The sequence below is a fragment of the Salvia splendens genome, chromosome 12 (assembly GCF_004379255.2).
Source record: "Salvia splendens isolate huo1 chromosome 12, SspV2, whole genome shotgun sequence".
Taxonomy (NCBI): Eukaryota; Viridiplantae; Streptophyta; class Magnoliopsida; order Lamiales; family Lamiaceae; genus Salvia; species Salvia splendens.
The window spans coordinates 4571547-4594882 of NC_056043.1; the positions used below are offsets into that span (position 1 = coordinate 4571547).

The 23336-nt window shown below is 38.2% G+C and overlaps 5 protein-coding genes across 8 annotated transcripts; 4 read left to right on the forward strand and 1 right to left on the reverse strand.

Annotated features, from left to right (window-relative positions):
• The first annotated feature begins 962 nt into the window (after positions 1 to 962).
• On the forward strand, positions 963 to 6886 carry LOC121758787 (serine/arginine-rich splicing factor SR45-like). 3 transcript variants are annotated; one of them, XM_042154183.1, is made up of 12 exons: positions 963 to 1240; positions 1776 to 1844; positions 3818 to 3906; positions 4100 to 4146; positions 4232 to 4312; positions 4395 to 4560; positions 4646 to 4874; positions 4997 to 5062; positions 6052 to 6165; positions 6307 to 6370; positions 6461 to 6498; positions 6582 to 6886. In XM_042154183.1, the coding sequence occupies exons 1-12, from the start codon at positions 1032 to 1034 to the stop codon at positions 6652 to 6654; spliced, it is 1245 nt and encodes a 414-aa protein (XP_042010117.1). In that variant the 5' UTR covers positions 963 to 1031; the 3' UTR covers positions 6655 to 6886. The 3 variants fall into 3 exon arrangements, with proteins under 3 accessions (XP_042010117.1, XP_042010116.1, XP_042010118.1); XM_042154182.1 differs by having other exon boundaries at positions 964 to 1240; positions 4646 to 4886; XM_042154184.1 differs by lacking the exon at positions 1776 to 1844 and having other exon boundaries at positions 964 to 1240; positions 4646 to 4886.
• Positions 6887 to 7013: 127 nt separating this feature from the next.
• Positions 7014 to 16620, reverse strand: LOC121758788 (protein Iojap, chloroplastic-like). Of its 2 annotated transcripts, none has more exons than XM_042154185.1 (5): positions 16343 to 16620; positions 8431 to 8557; positions 7759 to 7897; positions 7560 to 7648; positions 7014 to 7239 (listed from the first exon to the last, which is right to left on the reverse strand). In XM_042154185.1, exons 1-5 carry the CDS (start codon positions 16526 to 16528, stop codon positions 7118 to 7120), a joined length of 663 nt encoding a protein of 220 aa, XP_042010119.1. In that variant the 5' UTR covers positions 16529 to 16620; the 3' UTR covers positions 7014 to 7117. The 2 variants fall into 2 exon arrangements, with proteins under 2 accessions (XP_042010119.1, XP_042010120.1); XM_042154186.1 differs by lacking the exon at positions 16343 to 16620 and adding an exon at positions 8751 to 8809.
• Positions 16621 to 17165: 545 nt separating this feature from the next.
• Positions 17166 to 17763, forward strand: LOC121757167 (60S ribosomal protein L27-3-like). The gene has a single exon (XM_042152677.1). The coding sequence runs from the start codon at positions 17224 to 17226 to the stop codon at positions 17629 to 17631; it is 408 nt and encodes a 135-aa protein (XP_042008611.1). The 5' UTR covers positions 17166 to 17223; the 3' UTR covers positions 17632 to 17763.
• Positions 17764 to 19058: 1295 nt separating this feature from the next.
• On the forward strand, positions 19059 to 21153 carry LOC121758041 (pentatricopeptide repeat-containing protein At1g33350-like). Its single transcript, XM_042153477.1, has 2 exons — positions 19059 to 20770; positions 20902 to 21153. Exons 1-2 carry the CDS (start codon positions 19182 to 19184, stop codon positions 20921 to 20923), a joined length of 1611 nt encoding a protein of 536 aa, XP_042009411.1. The 5' UTR covers positions 19059 to 19181; the 3' UTR covers positions 20924 to 21153.
• On the forward strand, positions 20795 to 23035 carry LOC121758042 (uncharacterized membrane protein YuiD-like). The gene is made up of 5 exons (XM_042153478.1): positions 20795 to 21452; positions 21979 to 22135; positions 22320 to 22370; positions 22462 to 22554; positions 22701 to 23035. Exons 1-5 carry the CDS (start codon positions 21307 to 21309, stop codon positions 22776 to 22778), a joined length of 525 nt encoding a protein of 174 aa, XP_042009412.1. The 5' UTR covers positions 20795 to 21306; the 3' UTR covers positions 22779 to 23035.
• The last annotated feature ends 301 nt before the right edge of the window (positions 23036 to 23336 follow it).

A 23336-nucleotide genomic window follows, 5' to 3' on the forward strand; every position in this document is an offset into this window, starting at 1 on the left:
ATTATTTTTTATTAGTGAAATTATGATAGCATAATTTGCCTATTGATATTGAAAATTACGACTACAATTATTGAAAGAGGGAACATCATTTTTGGTCCACGAACTTTGCCAAAGTATCATTTTAGATCCGTGAACTTTGAAAATATCATTTTAGGTCCGTGAACTTTAAGTTAGTATCATTTGAGGTACTTTTTACTATTTCCAAGTTTTTTTAGACGAAAATACCCTCAATACCTTAAAGTGTATATATTTTTAATAAATTTATCATATACTCATAATTTTTTATAAATATCTTTACAATATATTTTTGACAAATTTTCTAAATATAATTTGACCTTAAATATTATCACTTAATTTTGTGACATGCAAGTAAAATTGCTTCTTCAATTTTTTATATTATTTTTTTAAAAATTGAATAAAGAACTTTTCTTTAATAATAAAAATTGAATAAAGATCTTTTCTTGCATGTCACAAAATTAAATGATAATATTGAAGGTCAAATTATATTTAGAAAATTTGTCAAAAATATATTGTAAAGATACTTATAAAAAGTTCTTTATTCAATTTTTTATTATTAAAGAAAGTTCTTTATTCAATTTTTTTAAAAAATTAATATAAAAATTGAAGAAACAATTTTACTTGCATGTCACAAAATTAAGTGATACTAATATTTAAGGTCAAATTATATTTAGAAAATTTGTCAAAAATATATTGTAAAGATATTTATAAAAAAATATGAATATATGATAAATTTATTAAAAATATATATACACTTTAAGGTATTGAGGGTATTTTTGTCTAAAAAAACTTGAAAATAGTAAAAAGTACCTCAAATGATACTAACTCAAAGTTCACGGACCTAAAATGATATTTTCAAAGTTCACGGACCTAAAATGATACTTTGGCAAAGTTCTGAAAAAAAAATGATGTTCCCTCTTATCGAAAATAAAAGTGAGGAGACTACAGTCCCATCCGTTCATCTCCTACGCTAGGGTTTATCGGGAGAATAGGATTTCAATCGCTCTACTTCTATGGCCAAACCCGCCCGCGGCCGCCCGGCGTCGCCGTCGGGATCAGATTCTCGCTCTTCCTCCCGCTCCCGCTCCCGCTCGCGCTCTTACTCCGGCTCAGGCTCCCGCTCCTCTTCCAGGTCCCTCTCTCGCTCCCGCTCTAAATCCATATCCTCCTCCTCTTCTCTTTCACGTAGCGGCAGATCCCGTAGCCCTCCGCCGCGGAAAAGGTGAATTTCATTCGAGATTTCGCATTTGGTTTTTCCATTTTCTTGTATGATGCTTTGAAATGCCTTCATCTGTGTGGACTTTGTTTTTTAGAAAATTTTCCATTCTGGATTCTGGAAGCCGTCTTCCAAGATACTTATTTGAATAAGTGTTGATTGGTGTAACAAATTTTTAAAGTTATTATTCAGAGTGATTACATTGCCGTATGGTCTAGCTTCCAATATAGATTTCGCACTCCTAACCCATTAGTACCGTTTTTAATTCTAAAAGAAAATGACTCTAAAACTCCTTTTGGTTGGTATTTGGTTGATTAATTCGTTAACATGTGCCCTTGCCATCTTCTTATTCTCTTGAGCTGCACCCGTTGGGCCATATATTTCCCTTCAGCTACGATTGTACGTCAATTTGCTAACAATGGGCAGCCTAACACAATCATTTTGTGCCTATTGTGTAACATATTTGTGGTCTTACTTGTTTTCATGCTTCTTCGACTGTACCTAATTGATAGTGTTTTCCTTCCAATCATGGTTTTTGTAGTCCTGCTGAAGGGGCGAGGAGAGGTCGCTCACCTCCACCACAAACTAAGAAATCTTCCCCACCTCCAAGGTGAGAGAAATTCTTCCTTGAGTTCAATTGATAGGTGGACTATTGTTTCCATTCCATTTCTGGACGAAGCCCAACAGACTGTTTTTGAGATTTTGCTCCACTCTACTCATGATACAATCAATGTTTTTAAGTCGGTGAATCGAACCGCGTCGCCATAGGACCGATATATCGACTGAGTCGATATATCGGTCGACTTAGTCGATATATCGATAGTAAGTCGGGCGACTCACCAGACAAGTCGTCCAGGTCCCTCAAGACCGATATATATCGATATATCGGGCGACTTGCCCTTTTACACATGTAAAATATGCAATATATACTTCAAATTACAACAGGAAAAAACACAGCATCATATTGTTCAATGATTTAGTCATGTTCAACGATTTGCATGATAACAACTAACAAGCAATTAAGCAAACTCAAAGCACAGCATCATCCACTTGGAAAGCCCCTGCAGCTGAACCTCCACCACCCTCTTCATCATCTTCGTAATCAGATGCAGCGCTTGAGGAACTCAAATAATAGACGAGAGAGGAGAGACATAAGTAGGGATGTCAATATAGCCCGCAACCCGTGGGCTGACCCGAATAGCCCGCCAAATTTATAGGGTTAGGGCTGGAAATTTCTAGCCCGATAAAATTAAAACCCGATTAGCCCGCGACCCGTTAGGGCTAGACCCGAAAACCGATGGGCTGGCCCGAAAACCCGATTTTATTAATATAATAATTGATAAATAAATTAAAAACTTCAAATTCACTTAAAAAATATTTAGATTTCTAAAACATACATTAAAATTTCACAAAATATTTCAAAATTTAGTATTTGATCATGTTTATGATTGAGTTTGACAATATATCTCAAATTTATCATAATTAAATATTTTACATTTTATGAATATAATTAATTTTCATCATTATTTATTGGATTGATCGCATGTTAATCTTATCGGTAGCAACCCGATTAACCCGCTGGGCTAGCCCGAAACCCGAGCTTTTAGGGTTAGGGTTGAACTTTTACAACCCGAAAGAATTCACAACCCGATTAGCCCGCACCCGATTGACCCGCAACCCGAGTAGGGCCGGCCCGAAACCCGATGGGCCAGCCCGATTGACATCCCTAGACATAAGAGAGGAAGAGGAACTGGAGCATTACCGGAACTAGAGTTCATCCTGAATGAGGAGAGGCGGCGGATGAGGCAGGCCGGAGGCGTGTCCAGGAGAGGCGGCGGCGTTCTTCAGTTTCTGGAGGTGGAGGGAGCGTCGGCGGCGGCTGCAGTTCTGGAGGAGGAGGACGTGGGGAGGGGGTGTGGGGGATGTATAAAGAAACCCTAATGGGCTGAATAGACACCTACCTGTCCGCCTGGCCCAATCTGGAGTGAAGCCCATTAAGTCGTCCTCGACTCGATCAGGCGACTAATCGGTCGAGTCGCGCGATATATCGGACGACTCGAATGTTAGTCGCCTAAGTCGCATCTGGGTGTGTATCGACCCTTGGCCTACCGATACAGGCGATATATCGCGATATATCGGACGACTTACAAACATTGGATACAATGTCAAACTTTAGAATTGTGAATCAGATCATGCAGCCTAGAAGCCTAAACCTATTTATTCGAAATTTTGTGCCTTAACAAATCAGTTTATGACTAATTTTAATATTCTATGGGCTTTGATGTGCCGTTTTCTGAATTTTCTGGCTAATGGAAGAATTTTTTTGATAATCGAGAATCAAGATGGCTATGGTTTAGTTTTTCCATGTTCTGAACTTCTGATAGTTGATTATGTAACTATGTATGACTGTTTTTTCCCCTTCATTTGCCAGCTATTCTGCTGGGGTCTACTTGCAAATTTCCAATTTTGGTTCTGCTGTTCTTTTAGTTTCATACTTTGGCAACTGTCTATAGTACTGGTATTTCAAGATATTTGTAGTGCTACTAGTGCTTTTTCCTATTCTTATCTATGGTATGTCTCCAGGAAAGCTTCACCTGCTCCTGAATCTCTTGTGCTGCATGTGGACCAGCTCAGTAGGAATGTTAACGAAAACCACTTGAAAGAAATATTCGGTAATATTTACAGTACTTAACATTTAATCAGTTGCTATGTTTATTTTGTTATAAATTTATAGATTAGATGCATTATGTGCCAGTTATACTGGGAGCTGTTTATTCTATTGAATGTTTGTTGACATTGTCCCATAATTTTCTTACTCCTTTCTTAAGTCTGGGCTTTTGTTGCTTTGTTTGTTCCCTTTCGAAGGTAATTTTGGTGAAGTGGTGCATGTACGGCTGGCAATGGATCATGTTGTAAGTCTTATGCCCCATTTTGTTGAATTATTCCCAGATCATTGATACTTGCTTCAGTTTTGATTTAGTTATTTCCTGTCCACAGGTTAACCTTCCAAAAGGATTTGCATATGTTGAGTTCAAGATTAGGGCAGATGCTGAAAAGGCCCAGTTGTATATGGATGGTGTATGGTTCTTTTAGTTTTCCTAATCAAAGATTCTTCTGTTTCAGTTATCATGCAATCATTTTCTATCTTCCTGTGTTTTAGGCTCAAATTGATGGTAAAGTTGTTCGGGCGAAGTTTACATTACCTGAGAGAAAGAAGGTTGCGTCTCCTCCCAAAACTGTTGCAACCACATCAAGGAGAGATGCCTCGAAAGCTGAGGACACTGCTGCGGATGGTGATAGAGATGGTGAAAAACACCCAAGAGATGGTAAGAGCTCATTTTGGAAGTGATGTGCGTTGTTTTGTTGTATAGTTGTTTAAGCAGATTTGGAAAATCTTCATGATGTGATCAGTTTCTCCTCGTCGGAAGCCACTCTCTCCACCTCGAAGGAGATCTCCTGGACCAAGAAGAGGATCTCCTGGACCACGAAGGGGATCTCCTAGACGAGGTCAAGATTCTCCACCCCCACCTCGCCGTAGAGCTGATTCTCCTTACCGCCGAGGTGACTCCCCTCCAATTAGGAGAAGGCCTCCACTATCTCCTGCCAGAGGCCGTTCACCTTCTCCTCCGAGGCGCTTCAGGTCACCGCCAAGGTTTAGCTCTCTTTTATCTGTCCCAAATACCCCTGCACATTTTCTATCATTTTATTCTGAAATGAGGGGTTGGGGTCTCGGGGCAGCTTCTGATAATTTGTACTTGGCAGGTCATCTCCAAGAAGAATACGTGGTAGTCCTGTTCGTCGGCGATCTCCTCCTCCACCTAGGCGGCGGTATGTTAAATGCATGACTGCCTTTGCATTGTTCTTGTCATAATTCCTTTACCTCCTTGTTTTCCCCTTTTTTCTGCTGTTCTGTGCTGTTATAAGGATTATCTTGCTTCAAATGTTATTATTCTTCCACTCCTTTTCTATCGGCCACACCTAGATTCTAACTCTACTGAAGTTGGAGTAATATATTTTGGTGAAATGGTGTTTTTGTAATGGGCAAACTTCTTTTGTTCATCTTGTTTTGATTGGCCTCTTAGATTTTACAGGATGCAAAATGTTACTTCGTACTAATAATTGCATAGATTGGATAGATGCCTTTTAAACGTACATTGTTTTAGTTGAAGGTTTCAAAACCAGAATTGCAGCCATTCGACAAATAATGTTGAGAATCTGCTGATAATGGACCTTCATGGTTTGATAGTTTAGTTAAATGACCATTTGAACAAATTGCAAGTCTTATTAGGTGCTGTCATTACCTAAATATGTACACTACTATTCCTTGGGACCATAGTTGTGACTCTTGTCTGAATTGAACTTTCAACTAACACCAGTAAATGATTCATGAGGTTAGTTTGAGAAAATTTTCTGAAAAATAGGCGAGCTGTATGATTTGACAGACAAAAAATATCTCAACTTAATTAGATTTAGATCAGTATATGCTTTACAAACAAGATACCATCGGTTATATATTTCTTTTTGTTTAACTTTTACAGTTATAATGCTTCGAAATGTAACTGTTAAATTGATTGTCCTTTTCCACTGGATGCAGTCTGTGATGTAATATATGTTGGTTCTTTGCTAAAAATAATGCTTTGGGTATGTGTTAGGCAATGGTAAATTGTAGACATGATTAACCAACATTGAACCTGTATATCTTAATGCTCCAGACTCTGAGTTTAACAACCTTGCTCATGGTTTACAATTTGTCTCGTTGCCATACTGGGCCATTTACTATAACCGTAACTCATTACAATTTCTCTCAATTGGCATAGTTCACCAAGACGTCTCCGAAGTCCTCCAAGAAGATCTCCTGTTGGTCGCAGACGTAGTCGCTCTCCTATTAGGAGGCCTGCTCGTTCGCCATCACGATCACCCTCTCCTAGAAGGTGAAATTTGAACGTTTCATTAGTTTGGTTGATTTTAACATTTCTTCACGGCCATTTCAGCATTTTTATTCCTTCAGAGAACAATGAGAAATTAACTTTTCTAGAAATTAACTGTGGTGTTTTCTTTTGTCATCTGTGCAGAGGTCGAGTGCCGCCTTCTAGACGTGGGAGGTCCTATTCTTCATCGCCTAGTCCACCACGCAGGGTCTGTATCTTTTGATATCAAGTTTTCTTAGGCCTATGTTCTTTTAGATCAACTCAACTAATGCTTCTATAACTTGTCAATATGCTGCAGGGACCTCGTAGGGTATCACGGAGCCGTAGCCCTCGAAGGTAATTTTGCAAATTCTTGTGTCTCTACTATGTTCATTTTAATCTGAAAACCTGTTTGATTACATGACTATTTTTTCTGTCAGGCCTATTAGAGGGAGGAATAACAGCAGCAGCAGCAGCACCAGCACCAGCAGCTCTCCCCCACCTAAGCCATGAATCATGATACAAACTAGCTGAGTTGGACTTTCAGCAGTGCTATATGCTGTGGAAAATTGAGATTAAAATCTGTGACTATACTTTTGTAATCCCTAGTTTGTACCTGGCTGCTGCAGATTCTATGATACTTTGTCAATTAGAAAATATCTTCTATGTTGAGACTTTGTTATGAAAGAAATCATTTGTAGTTAACAATTCTGACATGTTTGGCAAGGCTTGATAATTTTCTTGAGTGTAGGGTTCTTGTGTTGAGATACTATCATGAGAAATGTTTGAGAACGTAATTTTAGAATATCAATTGATCGAACTTTATCTTGTTTGATTTAAGAGTAAATTGGTTGATGAAGCACAACGCACTCTGAATAAATGTTCTTCTTAATCAATTGCTATACGCAATCTTCATCAACTTTGATAATCTAATAATCATATGGAGTTCAAACTGAGCATAATTTCTGATCACATTTCAATTGCGGAAAGGTTGCTGGTCCTGGAAAGGTAATTCGATAGGTGTTGCATTTGCATAAAACTCTTCCAAGTTGTAATGATCCCTTTGTGGAGGAAGAAAAATATGTACAACTACATCACCTGAAACAAGCATACATTTTACAGTTAGCAGCCCAAGTAACACTTGCTAAAATCTCGTGTCACAAAATGAGACGGTCAATCATATCCTAGGCTGAACTTCCTACAGAAGGGCATTCATATATGAAAAGGGAGATGCTGAACACTAATGCCAGTCACCATATAGGTGAAGCATGAAAGAGTAGAAAACCACCATATCCGAGATACTATTACTTTTCATCATTTTTGCGATAAAATTGCAGTGTACTCGTGCAAGTAGGCTTAGTTTGTTTTTTCTGAAAACCATATGCTACACAATCAAAGTTGTAACCCAAGACTCTTACCGAAGTCTAGCAATGTCCAAGAGTTGGGCTTGAAATCCCCAGTTGCAGTTCTCCCGTATTCTGTTTCAGCTAAATTTCTTATTCTGGAACTAGAATGAAAACAAAAACCGTACTTCAGGTAAGATGACGTATAATAAGCGATAAATTAACTGAACTGTCAAAGTGTAAGCAAGATTAGATGACAAAGTAAGCGCCTTACCCAATAGCATCAACCTGAGGTCGAGAAAATGCAGTGGCGATGATGAAAAACCGTGTCCAATAAACTAGAGGTTTTACAAAAAGAAGCTTTATATCTGCTGCTTTTACATCACTAGCAACCTTGGCCAGTGCTACAGCAACTGCATCAACCACAAGAAACTGTCGGTTAATTTGTAATTCTAGCTCAAGAGAAGCAGCTATATAGTCCTCAATGCACACATTTATTGGGATAACAATGTAGAGAAACAAGACTTGGAATATGTGAAAAAGGAACCTAAGAACTCATTACATTACATGAATCCGGGTATACCCCTCTTCTCCAAGGAGCTGTAAAAGCAAAACAAGGATGCCATGGAAATATTTCGCTCGGCCCAACCAAAGAGACTAGAATTGTTAGGTTTAATAGACGAGCAAGCTGAATGCCAATTTTGATGTGATATGCTCCTAAAATGTACTCTTTTGAGCTTCTTCGTGCGTTTACAAACTCACAACACACATACACACATGCGCATGAGAAAGTGACTCACACAGAATTGTCGAAAGCTAGCATTACCAAAAGAGCACAAGTGTAGAAAAACTCTTAAATATCTAGCATTGGGGGTGAGAAAACGCAATCGAATATCCGATCACCATACTTATCGTGCACGTAGATAGATAAGTGAGCGAAACTCACAGGACAAACTTTCGGCATCATCATCAACCTCTGCTATAACAGACTTTTGGTCATTTCTCTTGAACACCACCTTCCCATACTTTTCGAATAAGTCATCATACATATCATCAGTATCTTCACTCACATTCTGCAAGGAATATCACACAACCTCAACAATAGAGACCACTATGCATATCAACAATCAACATGATGCAAATAGTGTTAGGAATTCTTGTATTCATCTAATGAGCACAGCGGAAATTGCATACAAGAATAACAGATCTAGATTCATAATCATATTGCAAGTTGAGCATGTAAAACACAACGAAACTAAATCTTACTTGTTGTTGTGTTTTCTTCTACGATTGTGTCCTGCAAGTTGAATCCACTACTATCGAGGTCCACGTGTATTCTGATCCGATGCAGGAACAATTCCTCGGTACAATCGCTCTATAGAGAAAGCTAGGAATTCTCTACAAAGCTTTACGTATTTTCTCTCTAATGTTACGATATTTCTCATCCCACAATGGAGAATAAATAACCATTATATAGACAAAGAGTCATTAGGGTTTCATGATTGTTGGGCTTATGGACTAATTATAATTGTAGCCCAACTATAATTATTTAATCCATATTAATCTAATCTAGCCCATATCCTTTCAATCTCCCACTTGGACTAGCATTAGATATAATACGCAGTTCCAACTTTGTACCCTTGAGCGGATCAAAATACACTTATAGTGTGACCCTTTAGGCCCTCATTATCGACGGCGATCTAATCGAAGTCTGCACAAAACTCCTAGACTGCGTTGGCAGCGTAGCTCGATATATGAAGAACGTTTACGTGAATTCGGTAAACAAGCCTTTACAAAGTTTATAGTAATATCCTTTCATTCACGAACCACCCGATTGAGCCTAAGATTTGTCATGTGTCATCCAAATAGCTAAATCACTTTATCTCATCTTTATTAAATGACCCATTCGATCATATTCAATTACTTTAATTGAATATATCTTTGCATTGGCCAATGACTTAATGGTCAAGTAATATAGAGAATTTGAGTGTTCTCTCGAAATTCTAATCGAGGAATGAATCTCATTCTTGGCTCAACTACCATTTCCATTTATCTTATGATGTACCCAATACAAGTCCGTGTCTTAATCCTCCGAGGGGAGGCAAAGCGTTGTACAAGGTCAAAGCACATCACTCAACAAACAAAATGTGTAATGACCTCAGATCCAAGGACTATTACATACTTCATGTACTAATAAACTCTAGACACTTCACAAAACAGTTTAATAGTAGGGTATACCAATACTCTCCAAAATATACCATGTGTCCATCACGAGTATCTAATATCTCATAGTTGTGAGAACAACTACATTCTCGAAGAATGTGATGCAAACCCCATGCTAACCTATAACATATCACCAATATCTCATTCTTGATGATCATTGGTTAGGGCTATTTTAGAATTATACTATATCATTAATGTCTCACACCATTAACAACAGTCATAATTCAAGGGAACAAATATTTAGAATAAAATCAAACATTTAAAACAATTATTCTAATAAGTGTACAAAACCCATAGGAAATAAAATTTTCATATAATGTGATCAAGTAATATTGTCTCAACACAAAATGTTTCTAAGACATATAAAACTGTAACTCCCACTGATTCAAAGCCATCTACCAACATGCATAACACCTAAGCTCTCAAAGTGCTTGTTGTGTTTTGCTATACATAACGGTTTGGTGAAAGGATCAGCCAAGTTATCATCAGTGGGTACTCTTTCTAATTTTATGTCGCCTCTTTCAATTATTTCTCTGATCAGATGATATCTTCTGGGAACATGCTTGTTCCTGTTCGTAGCTCTGGGTTCTTTTGCTTGCGCAACAGCACCAGTGTTGTCACAATACAAAGGTATTGCACTATTGGCACTCGGAATGACACCCAGTTCTTTAACGAACTCTAACAAAGCAACAGCTTCTTTGGCAGCTTCAGATGCAGCAATATACTCGGCTTCGGTGGTGGAATCGGCAGTTGTACCTTGTTTGGAACTATTCCAACTCACTGCTCCACCATTGAGGACAAAAACATATCCAGACTGAGACTTATAGTCGTCATGGTCTGTTTGGAAACTAGCATCAGTGTACCCAGTAACTGATAACTCTGGTTGTCCACCAAAGACTAAGAAATATTCTTTAGTCCTTCTAAGGTACTTAAGAATAGTCTTAACGGTTTTCCAATGTTCCTCACCGGGATTTTGCTGAAATCTGCCTGTCATGCTAAGCGCATAGGCCACATCTGGCCTAGTAGAAATCATGGCATACATAATAGATCCTATAGCTGAAGCATACGAGATCCTTTTCATGTTGTCTTTTTCTTTGTCATTAGAAGGACAATCCTTCTTTGACAATACAATGCCATGTCCCATAGGAAGAAAACCTTTCTTAGAATTCTCCATTGAGAAGCGCCTTAGCAACTTGTCTATGTAAGTGGATTGTGATAATCCCAACATCCTATTCGGTCTATCTCGATAGATCTTGATTCCAAGGATGTAGGAAGCATCACCCAGATCCTTCATCATAAAGGAACTAGACAACCATTCTTTCACGGATTGCATCATGGAACGATCGCTTCCCATAATCAAGATGTCATCAACATATATGATAAGGAAGACAACGTTACCATTCTCGCGTTTACTATAAACACATGGGTCCTCTTTGCTTCTGACAAAACCAAACGATTTGATTGTTCTGTCAAAACAAATATTCCAACTCCTCGAAGCTTGCTTAAGTCCATAGATGGACTTCTTTAGCTTGCACACTGCATTCGGCCTTTCTTTCGATACAAAACCTTCTGGCTGTGTCATATAGACATCGCCTTCTAATTCTCCATTGAGAAATGCGGTTTTGACATCCATTTGCCAAATGTCGAAATTGTAGTATGCAGCAATTGCAAGTAATATCCTAATGGACTTGATCTTAGCAACTGGCGAAAAGGTTTCATCATAGTCAATGCCTTCGCGCTGACTATAACCCTTTGCCACTAACCTAGCCTTGTAGGTTTGTACTTTGCCATCTGCATCTCTCTTCTTTTTAAAGATCCATTTGCAACCTATGGGGTAAACCCCATCTGGCAAGTCAACTAGTTCCCAGACTAAGTTGAAGTACATCGAGTCCATTTCAGATATCAAGGCTTCAAGCCACTTCTCTCGATCGGTGTTCGACACCGCCTCGGTATAGGTCTTAGGCTCATCATCATCTAAATCAACTTCATCATCTTGGTTCTCAACCATTAGATTCAGTCTCTCAGGTGCACGACGAATCCTTCTAGGCCTATTGAGTTGGTTTTCTTCTGGCTCGGGCTGTTCATTCTGATTGTGAGTAGGCCCAGGAATATCACTATGATCTTCTTGAGGTAGAGGTGATGCAACTATTGTATCATCTTGTATTTGATGCATCTCATTGTCTTGAGGAGGTTCTTCGAGAGTCCCTCTAAGGTCTCCTCTAATAGTATTTTCCCCTCCCAATAGATCATCAAAAACTCCCACTGAGTTATTGTTCAAACCATTTGACAATACATCATCCTCATTGTTAACTTGTGGTTCTTGAATTTCTTCAAGATCTACTGTATTTTGACCTTGTTCCTTGCAGACATAACTGTCTTCAAGGAACGTCACATTCCTTGATGTTATCACCTTGTGATTTTCAGGACAGTAGAAATCGTATCCCCTAGTTTGTTTAGGATATCCCACAAAGTAACACTTCTCACTTTTAGATTCCAACTTATCAGTCATTTGTTTCTTAACAAAAGCTGGACAACCCCAGGTCCGCATATAGTTAAGACAAGGCTTTTTGCCATACCATAACTCATATGGTGTTTTCTCAACTGATTTAGATGGAACTCTATTCAGAATGTAAATAGCAGTCAATAAAGCATGACCCCAGAGAAATAAAGGAAGACTAGCTAAACTCATCATGGATCGAACCATATCTAATAATGTTCGGTTTCTCCTTTCAGATACTCCATTCATTTGTGGTGTACCAGGAGGTGTCCAGTCCGACTGAATTCCATGCGATTTCAAGTAATCAAGAAATTCTCGGCTCAAGTATTCCCCTCCTCGATCTGATCGAAGAGTTTTTATACTTTTCCCAAGTTGTTTCTCAACTTCACACTTAAACTCTATAAATTTCTCAAAGGCCTCAGATTTGTGTTTCATAAGATACACATATCCATACCTTGTCAAATCATCAGTGAAAGTAATGAAGTACGAATAACCACCTTTTGCTTGAGTTGGAAACGGTCCGCACACATCTGTGTGGATCAACTCTAGCACATCATTAGCACGCACCCCTTTCCCGGAAAGTGGCTTATTAGTCATCTTTCCTTTGAGACAGAATTCACAAGCACCATATGATTCAAAATCAAATGAATTTAGATAGTCTAACTTTCTCAATCTCGCTATCCTTTTCTCATTGATATGACCAAGTCTACAATGCCAAAGATAAGTAGCATTATCCGTATTACATAGCTTAAGTCTTTTATTTTGCACATTGAGAATATCCCGTTTGCATTCAAGCATATATAATCCATTCTCTAAAGAGGCATTTCCATAAAACAATCCATTATTAGAAAACGAGCACCTGCTGTTTGCAAAATGGAAGGAAAAACCTTCGATGTCTAACATCGGAATGGAAATAATATTCTTTGAAATAACTGGAACGAAATAACAATTATGTAAATCTAGTCTATGTCCTGAGCGAAGATCTAATCTATAAGTTCCCACGCGTTCGGCAGCAACTTTTGCTCCATTTCCAACACGTAGGTCTACTTCCCCAGGCCTCACTTTCCTGCTGTCAATTAAACCTTGCACATTATTACAAATGTGTGAACCACAAGCGGTATCCAATACCCAGGATTGTGAGTTATTCATAGACATATTTATCTCAATGACAAACATAGCTGAGCTCCCACTCATTGCACCTTGTGCCTTGAGTTTTGGGCAGTCTCTCTGCCACTCCGTGAAATTTGACCTAGTCAATTTGTTTGTTTCCATCATACACTCATAAGATAAGTTTGACATATTATCTTAACAGAAAATAAAACGAAAAGCGAATTAGAAAAGCATACAAAGATCACAATCGCATCACTAATCAAACAAGGGTTTATTGTATTGATTAGCTCCCACTAATTTTAACATATATTATGTCCCCCAAACATAAAATACGAATTTATATCTAATATAAATTTTAGTGGTCCAAGATCCAAGTCTATATTATTGCAGCCTCTGCGAGGGCTGATGACTACAATAATATCACCAGGTAGGCCTCCAAGCCAATTGTAACAACAATTTTACAATTCTTGGTTTATTAATCTAATTAATATACGTCCATAAATTATTCTGGTTGCGAGGGCTACTCAAAATAATTTAAGCAAGTCAACCCCATCACACGATGCCAACCATGCATCTATGAATGAGCCTAAACCTTGTAGATTTAGAGTAAACGCGAGGGCGTAAAACTCGTGGTCGAAAAGACTAGGAACATCAAACAATTGTGATGGACGACGCGTTTGTTTCAAAACAAGACTTATATTCTGTGGGGAAAAGTGTGATACTAGTTCTGTGAATATAATATCCAATATTAAATTTCAAACAATTACTGGGCGCCGCCTACCCAGACATAGTATAACACGGACTACACATACTGGGCGCCGCCTACCCAGACATAGTATAACACGGACTACACATACTGGGCGCCGCCTACCCAGACAATAAACGGTCTCTAACTACTATAGTTGAAATAAATAAGCATAAAATCAAATAGCATGCTTATCACATAAGATATCAAATAATGCTCAACAAATAAAATCAAATTTTATTCTCTAATTAAATGTGGATTTCATTATATTAATTCTAAATTAATATAATTATACATATTTAATATTAATTCCAAATTAATATTGTGATGTGGAGTATATATTATCATTTCCAGATGATAACTATGTCCCAATTTGTTAATCAAATTAACGAAATTAATCCAATCTGTATTAATTCTAAATTAATAAATTTGTAAATCAAGTAATAACTCCAAATCATCATCAAGCACATATATTATTTATTATTCCAAAATAATAATATTAACAAATTCTTGCTCATTAATCCATTAATCCAATTAATAAATTTATCATCTAATCTATATCAATTCCCAACTAATATAAATAGATATTTAATATTAATTCTAAACTAATATTAAAAGCACATTTAGGGTACTTAATATTAATTCTAAATTAATAGATACCCTAAACTGGCACTATTAATAAATAATAATTTCTCGGCATGGATTTATCGGCGGAAGCATGATTTTCTTTTCCAAACGATTCAAAATTGTTTGAAGTCAAACTCCAAAATCAATTTGCAATTTTCGGTAATATCACAAAATTCTTTTGAAGGAATTGAAATCTAATTTCAATTACGGAACCAGTTCTTAAATTTTGAAATCAAATTCAAAACAGACCAAATACGCAACAGTCATGTTTAATACAATATTATACCCATGTAATCATTACTCCAATTCAAAGGTTACAAAATCAAATTGATATACATCCATTAAAGGATTGGAGTCAGCGTACATAAGTAAACAATACACATAATTAATATGTCATAAATTAGGAAACAAAATCCACAAAATACGCATTTACATGATTCGGCCTTCGATGTTGTATATACAATTGAAATCAAATTTTAATTCATTAAATTCCAAATTCAAGTTGCAAGATGTTGTATATACAATTGAGATCAAATTTCAATTAATTGAATTCCAAATTCAAGTTCCAATATCCAAAACCACTCATTGAAAATTGACGTAATTGAAATTCAATTTCAACTTTTTGTCGTTTCGTTAATTTTGGATTCCAAAATCATTCTTTGAAAAGTGATTGAAATTTCAATTCTAATTTCTCGTCGGCGGCTAAGATTGGATTCCAAAACCAATATTTTAAGCATAGTGGATGAAAACAATTTTCAACCTAATTTCCTTTCGAAATCCAATTTCAAAATTCTGATTTCGAAAATCAATCCACGTATAATTAAATTACAAAATAAATATGAATAAGCCCCGGGCTCTGATACCACTGTTAGGAATTCTTGTATTCATCTAATGAGCACAGCGGAAATTGCATACAAGAATAACAGATCTAGATTCATAATCATATTGCAAGTTGAGCATGTAAAACACAACGAAACTAAATCTTACTTGTTGTTGTGTTTTCTTCTACGATTGTGTCCTGCAAGTTGAATCCACTACTATCGAGGTCCACGTGTATTCTGATCCGATGCAGGAACAATTCCTCGGTACAATCGCTCTATAGAGAAAGCTAGGAATTCTCTACAAAGCTTTACGTATTTTCTCTCTAATGTTACGATATTTCTCATCCCACAATGGAGAATAAATAACCATTATATAGACAAAGAGTCATTAGGGTTTCATGATTGTTGGGCTTATGGACTAATTATAATTGTAGCCCAACTATAATTATTTAATCCATATTAATCTAATCTAGCCCATATCCTTTCAAATAGGACCAACCTATTGCAGACTCTTGAGAATTTCTTGCTTATTGCAAGCAAAACTAACATACAAAAAGGAGAGACGAGAATAAATCATGTTATCTAACTTGGCTCATTCATTCTTCTAGGTGCCACAAAAGGGGGAAAAAGAGTGATTGACATTTCTAAAAAAAAAATAGGCTGATTGTATACAAAACAGCAATTGCAAAAAGGTGTAATCAGGAAATAATCTACTTTATGAATTAATAATAAAAAATAAACTAAAAGCAATGAAAATAAAAGAAACTGCTTTTTTCACGCAACACATAAACCAGAAATACAAACTATCTGAGCTTGAGAGAATGAAGCTAAATACCGAGCCAGCGGATAAGGGTGGCAGCAGATGCTCGTGACGAGCAGTCATTGGTAAGGATTGGAAAGCAGTGTGGTTGGAAAGAGAGAGATTTTTGTGTCGCCGGAAATGGGCGCCGGCGCCGGGAGGGGAGGATTTGGTGCAGGAAGGAAGAAGAGGGTGGTGAAGGGGGGCTGAGTAGATAATCATTCTGCTAAATTATGGTAACATTACCAGAATTTGAGAGGGAAGATAAACTTTTTTGGGGGAAATGACTCACAATGATAGCAGAAGAAAAAAATCTGATCCTATGTTTTGAAAACAATGAAAAGGATGAATTTTTTATATGGTTTGGGCTGGGCTGGGCTTGTTCTGTAAGTCTACAACTTGTTTTTAAAACTCATTAAGAAACAATTTAATTAATTTTGTGAAGAATATAAGTAACAAAATAAAGGAAATTGGGGGTGGTGTGGAAATTGTGGAAGCCGGATTTTCTGATGTGAACTAAATGCCAATATTTTATCGTGTAAATAGATTTAAAACGACATTGTTTCCATCATTTTAATCAATTTTGGGCCTTTCTTTTCTTATTCTTTTTTCTATTGAGATTCATAACTTTGATTTATGAAGTTGATTCGCAATTCATGATCTCTAGGAAGTGTTGATAACTTCAAAATCGCATTTCAAGTAATCATAAATTTGGACAATTGTGATTTGGAATTTCTAGTACCAAAAATCAATCAGAAGTTGAGTTTTGAAAGGCATAAATTCAGCCCACTCAGTGAGGCCCATCCGAATAAAAACCCTAGGCCATTTCCCCCAAACACATATATAAATCTAATCGAAATCTCTATCAAATCCCTAATTCCCGATCGGCACACAGAAGCAGCAGCTCCAATTCAACAATGGTGAAGTTCCTCAAGCCAAGCAAGGCGGTGGTCCTCCTACAGGGTCGCTACGCCGGCCAGAAGGCGACGATCGTGAAGAATTTCGACGACGGCACTCGCGACCGCCCCTACGGCCACTGCCTCGTCGCCGGCATCGCCAAGTACCCGAGCAAGGTCATCCGCAAGGACTCGACCAAGAAGCAGGCGAAGAAGTCGCGCGTGAAGGCGTTCGTGAAGCTGGTGAACTACAACCACATCATGCCCACGCGTTACACGCTCGATGTGGATCTCAAGGATGTGGTGTCTGTGGACGCGCTCGTCTCGCGTGACAAGAAGGTCTCCGCCTGCAAGGAGGTGAAGAGCAGGTTCGAGGAGAGGTTCAAGTCCGGGAAGAACCGTTGGTTTTTCTCAAAGCTCAGGTTCTGAAGCGATCATACAGCGTTTGGTTCCTTTTTTTGCTGTTTTATGTAGTTTGATTCATCTAGTTTTTTTGTTTATGAGACTGAATTTATCATAAGACTATGATTTGAGTTTTATATGGAATCACAATTTTACACACGCCTCTCATTTTGTCACTGTTTTGGTGATTGATTGCGGTTTGTTATTTCCATATTTGTTCAGTATATTCCTCGATTTACATATTTGTTATTTACACGTTCCTTGATTTCACCAGAAAGGTTCATTTCTGGTTGATTTACAGTCTCTTGTCGTGGTATTTTATTGAATTTTTTCAACACATGATGTTCATATTTATGCGTTGGTAGATCATACAAATTGAAATATACTTATTGGAGTAATTCAGTATCATGTCATTGCTAGACGATACTACCAAATTTGATTTCATTTCTTGAACGACTAATTGCAGTCGTGTGTTTTTTATTTGTTAATCTCATTTTAATTGTTGAACCATTAACATGATATACTAAATTTTATGCTCTTTTGTTATAGTGATTCGGTTCATTTGCTTCAACTTCAAGCCCTCTTATTGAATTGCCTGTCCATGTGTAGTTATGTTAAAACTTGCTATTGTCAAATAACAATGTAATTTAAAATAGTTTTGAAGTATAAAAAACTTTGGAGTTGGTACCCAGAAAACGGACGGAATTCCACCAGGTGCTACATCATAGGCACATTGGGAGCGTAGATAATTGTAACCATATACGTATAAAATGACGGCAATAGAATTCCAATCCTCGGGCTTTATTTGTAAAGTCTCTATTCCTTGATAATCAAAGCCCAAAGATCTATGACGAATGATTTTTGGATATGAAACTTGGGAATGATAAAGCAGAGTATACGGATTTACTTCATAACAAATACTCCTAGTAGCATTCAAGGCATAAAGGGCAATATATCCAAGAAGGAAAAGCTTGGGGTATAGTTTCGACCATGAAGAGCAGGTGGTTTCAATTAGAGATGAATCTTATCCTATTTCAGAAAATGATTCTGAACATCTTGGATTGCTCAGGGATTCTGAACCATTATTACTGTTCCGATGGAAGTAGATCCACAACCACTGCTATCGGTTTTGAAATGCTAACTAACAGTTTTTCACTGGTTTTCCCGATTTTATCGGTTTGGATCAAATTGATAACTAACTGATGATGATTCTCGATTTGAAAATAATGGAATCGAAACTGGACAATAAGCCCATATCTGATTCAAACACTAGAACCGCCAATTCTGGTTTAACCAGACATTCATAGAGCATTTTTTTAAAAATTGTGGTTCTTTTATCTCAATTTTTATATAGTGGATTATAACATTATATTCTAATCTGTCAATTTATTTTTTTTAAATACAAAGGCATAATTTGTTGGTTCACATTCAAAATCCTAGCTTAAGTTATTTTGTCCAAAATACTGGTAATTAAATGTCACAAATTCGTATCATAATGAAATAAACCATCATTTCTTCAACAACTTCTGTAAATCCCAACTTAACAAAACAACCTATGTGAATACAGCTCAATTCGAATGGTTCCTTGTTGCACCTTCAACAGTCATATCTGCGCGATCCTCGACAAATGCAGCAATCTCAATCACCTTAAACAGCTCCACGCCCATCTCATCACGCTAGGGCATGGCCACATTCACTTCTACGCCTTCAAGCTCATCCGCTTCTGCACCACTCGCCTCCGCGACCTCACCTATGCACGCCACCTGTTCGACAAATTCCGCTCGCCCAATATCTACCTCTACACCGCGATTGTCGACGCCTGCGCCTGCGCGGCCGACCACAGAGCAGCCGCGCTCATTTACCGCGACATGGTCCGTGAGAATCGCTCGAGGCCGAACGAATTTATCCTCTCGATTGTCTTGAAATCGTGGCCGGAGGTGGCGAGGGGTCACGGGGTGGAAACTGTGCAGGCGCAGATAGTTAAATTGGGGTTTTGTGGGTACTCGGTTGTGCAGACGGCAGTGATGGATGCTTACGCGAGGTGTGGAGCTGAAATTGGAGTTGCGAGGAAGGTGTTCGATGAAATGCCTGAAAGAAGCGTGGTGTCGTGGACTGCGATGATTTCGGGGTATATGAGAGCTGGGAGGGTTTGGGATGCGATTCTGTTGTTTGAAGAGATGCCGGAGGGTATTAGGGATACACCGTTTTGGAATTGTGTAATTGCTGGATGTGTGCAGAATGGATTGTTTTCAGAGGCTATTGAGTTTTTCACGAGGATGGTTTTAGGCGGAGCGAATAGGCCGAATCAAGGCACGGTCGTGTGCGTTTTGTCGGCATTGGGGCACAGTGGAATGCTGCAGTTTGGGAGATGCATTCATGGATATGTCTATAGAAGTGGACTTAGTTTAGATTTGTTTGTTGTGAGTGGTTTGATTGACATGTATGGGAAATGTGGAAGTTTTGATAAATCAAGAACTGTTTTTGAGATGTCTGATCAAACAAATTTGGCATCTTGGAACGCTTTAATAAACTGTTATGCATTGCATGGCCGGAGCAACGAAGCGGTTGCTGCATTCCAAATCATGATGAGGCAAGGGCGAGAAGAGCTGAAGCCGGATGCAATCACATTCATTGTCTTGTTGAACGCTTGCACTCACGGAGGGTGGGTTGAGGAAGGATGCAGCTATTTTGCTATGATGGTTGGGGATTTCGGAATTGAGCCTCGGATTGAGCACTATGGGTGCTTAGTGGATCTTCTTGGGCGAGCAGGGTGGTTTCAGGAGGCATTGGAGGTTGTGAGTGGGATGAGAGTGCCACCAGATGAGGTGGTTTGGGGCTCATTGCTCAACGCTTGCAAGATCCATAGGCGTGGAGATTTGGCCGAGTTTGCTGTGGGGAAGCTTGTGGAGATGAGTCCTGGCCACAGAGGGTATAGGGCAATGTTGGCTAATTTACACGGCGAGATGGGGAAATGGGATGAGGCGAGGAGGGTTAGGGCGGATTTAACCGGATGGGGTGGTTATAAGGCGGCTGGGTGCAGTTGGATTGAGGTTGAGGGGATGATTCATGGCTTTTACTCTGTTGATAGATCACATCCTAGAACAGAGGAGATGTATGAGGTTTTTAGATGCTTTAGCGATGCTTCGAGAGTTGAGCACGCGTCCTGGTGGCCATGGCAGCTGCGGTAGGGATAGATGTAGAAAAAACCCGGATAGGACTCCTATTATTGGACGAAGGGTTGGATTGAGGTTGAGGGGATGATTCATGGCTTTTACTCTGTTGATAGATCACATCCTGGTGGCCATGGCAGCTGCGGTAGGGACGGATGTAGAAAAAACCGGGATAGGACTCCTATTGTTGGACGAAGGGGGTAATATTTTTTTGTTGAAAAATTGGATATTAGATTTATTAAAATACGTTATGGAGTTAATTAAATTTACCTTTTTTGGAACAAAAAAAGGGAAAGTAAATTGTTTTGTTGACCGTTTCTTTAGTTAGGACAGACGCTTCACCTTCTCTTCTCTTTATAGAAAAATAGTTTTGAGCTTCCGTCTCCCGCTCTCCCTCTCCATCTCCTTCTCTCTCCAAACAAGAAATTATCTTATCGTCAATTCGAAACAAAAAATCAAATCTTTTTCAGCCCTCGGGGCAAGATTTGAAGGTTAAAATTGATAGAACAAAAAAAGAAGCAGAAATTCTGGGATGGACGAAGGAGGCGGATCAGTAGATTCAAATGCGACGGGAACGGAGACATCGTATCCTTCCAATTCGATTTTTTCGAATCTTCCGTTGATGTCAGCTCTTTTCGCCTTTGCGATTGCACAGTCATTGAAGGTTTTGTCCTCATGGTATGCTTCTCCATTCCCCCTTTTAGTATATGTGCGAATTAATGTGTGTTTGTGCCCTAATTATTGATGAATCATCGAATTTCATGGCCGATATTTATGGTATTTTGGGGGAAAACTTTGGTTTATGGTTATCTGTGATTGTAGAATGTTGTTTGTTGCTGGAATCTGTTCTTTTACAAAGAGTTGTTTGAATATTCATTTTCTGAGCTGTTTCTGATCAAATATCAGCATCTATTTATGTGAATTTGTATGAAGAATTTTTGCTGAAGGAGAGGATTGGGAATTTGGATCATGCATAAATTGGATTGTGCCTATGACTTAATGTTTAGAGCTCAGAGATAATATAAGCTGAATTAGATTATGCCCTAATTTTACTTCTAATTTTGGGAGATTGTATACATGCTTGTGTATGAACTGAATCAACCCGGCTCGTCTACACAACTAGATGCTTGAAATAGGAAAGGATCAGACTCATAGCCTATGGCGTTGGAGCTATAATAGTCTTACGACCATGGTAGTCCTGCAGGTATAGGGAAGACCGTTGGGATATCAAGCAACTTGTTGGCTCCGGGGGCATGCCCTCGTCCCATTCAGCAACCGTTGCTGCTCTTGCAGTGTCTATCGGTTTCCAAGAGGGTTTTGGAGGATCACAATTTGCCCTTGCACTAATCATGGCATTTGTGGTATGAATTTGATCCCTACTATTTCTTTAATCTCAAAAAGCCATTTTCTAAATTTTCTGTGAGTTACTGCTAAAATGTTGCATAGTTTAAGTTAGCATAAATTAAGATCACATAACTTTGTCTGAAACAGTGTTTTTTCACATATTCACTTACACGTAATCTAACGTGGTGAGCCCCATGGTAGGTGATGTACGATGCCACTGGAGTGAGATTGCACGCTGGGCGCCAAGCAGAGGTTTGTTCCTAGCTTCTCCCCCGTCTTCGCCTTCTTCCTAAATTTAAACAAGTATAGATCCTAATGCCTTTGTATATTGGGAAAACATCAGGTTTTGAATCAAATCATATGCGAGCTTCCATCTGAACACCCTCTCGCTGAAAGCAGGCCCTTGCGCGAGCTTCTTGGCCACACTCCTCCTCAGGTTCGACTCTACTCTTTCCTCGTCAATTTCAGCAATGCAGCACAAAAATAAGACACCGAACTGCTCTCAAAATCTTTAATCAAGAAATCTATCCTTTTCTCATTTAGATTTCACAAACTACAATGAAATTTTTTTAATCTTTGCAGGTTGTTGCTGGTGCGACGCTAGGAATGGTGACAGCAGCAGCAGGCCATTTCCTCTTCAACTATCGTGCCCGAGCCTGATGATTCTCGACTCTAATATCTCTGCCTCGAGCAAACACAGACGTGGTGGTGCACCAGACTCATAAGAATGAAGATTAGATTAGGTTTTTTTTGGAGTGAATGTTCTTGAATTCCAGTTTATGAAGAAAAGTGAATAGCAGAGTTGGCTGTAGGGAGAAAGCTACCATTGTTATAGGACATGCCATAATCCAGTGATTGAAAATTGCACACTGTGGAACATATTTTTGGATATAAAAACAACAGATAATTCTTTACTATCCTTCTTCCTTCTCTCTCAATATCGTTTCAATACCGTCTCATCCCTTGACTATTCATTGGTCCCACTGCACTTTTTACCCCATCTCTTAACTAAGAGACAGCACCTGCAACCCTCTATCTCTTAACCATCTCATCCCTTAACTATTCATTCAATTTTATTTTTTATTTTTATTTCCAACAAATTCAATTAATATTTCATTGAAATATTAAATTAATACTAATAATTCATAAAATCATTAAAAATCATGAAAATTACAACATCCCAAAATACGAAAAATACATAATTGAAATCCTAATATT

What these genes read in the sequence shown, in the direction of transcription:
- LOC121758787 (XM_042154182.1), top strand. Translation starts at nt 1,032, where the DNA reads ATGGCCAAACCCGCCCGCGGCCGCCCGGCGTCGCCGTCGGGATCAGAT. An exon ending in CCACTTGAAAGAAATATTCG is followed by an intron (nt 3,907 to 4,099) that starts GTAATATTTACA and finishes TCCCTTTCGAAG; the next exon opens with GTAATTTTGGTGAAGTGGTG. An exon ending in CGATCACCCTCTCCTAGAAG is followed by an intron (nt 6,166 to 6,306) that starts GTGAAATTTGAA and finishes TCATCTGTGCAG; the next exon opens with AGGTCGAGTGCCGCCTTCTA.
- LOC121758788 (XM_042154185.1), bottom strand. Translation starts at nt 16,528, where the DNA reads ATGATTATCTACTCAGCCCCCCTTCACCACCCTCTTCTTCCTTCCTGC. An exon ending in TGATGCCGAAAGTTTGTCCT is followed by an intron (nt 7,898 to 8,430) that starts GTGAGTTTCGCT and finishes TGGTTGATGCAG; the next exon opens with TTGCTGTAGCACTGGCCAAG. An exon ending in CCTCAGGTTGATGCTATTGG is followed by an intron (nt 7,649 to 7,758) that starts GTAAGGCGCTTA and finishes TTTTCATTCTAG; the next exon opens with TTCCAGAATAAGAAATTTAG.
- LOC121757167 (XM_042152677.1), top strand. Translation starts at nt 17,224, where the DNA reads ATGGTGAAGTTCCTCAAGCCAAGCAAGGCGGTGGTCCTCCTACAGGGT.
- LOC121758041 (XM_042153477.1), top strand. Translation starts at nt 19,182, where the DNA reads ATGGTTCCTTGTTGCACCTTCAACAGTCATATCTGCGCGATCCTCGAC. An exon ending in AGAGTTGAGCACGCGTCCTG is followed by an intron (nt 20,771 to 20,901) that starts GTGGCCATGGCA and finishes GATCACATCCTG; the next exon opens with GTGGCCATGGCAGCTGCGGT.
- LOC121758042 (XM_042153478.1), top strand. Translation starts at nt 21,307, where the DNA reads ATGGACGAAGGAGGCGGATCAGTAGATTCAAATGCGACGGGAACGGAG. An exon ending in CACTAATCATGGCATTTGTG is followed by an intron (nt 22,136 to 22,319) that starts GTATGAATTTGA and finishes GCCCCATGGTAG; the next exon opens with GTGATGTACGATGCCACTGG. An exon ending in TTGGCCACACTCCTCCTCAG is followed by an intron (nt 22,555 to 22,700) that starts GTTCGACTCTAC and finishes TAATCTTTGCAG; the next exon opens with GTTGTTGCTGGTGCGACGCT.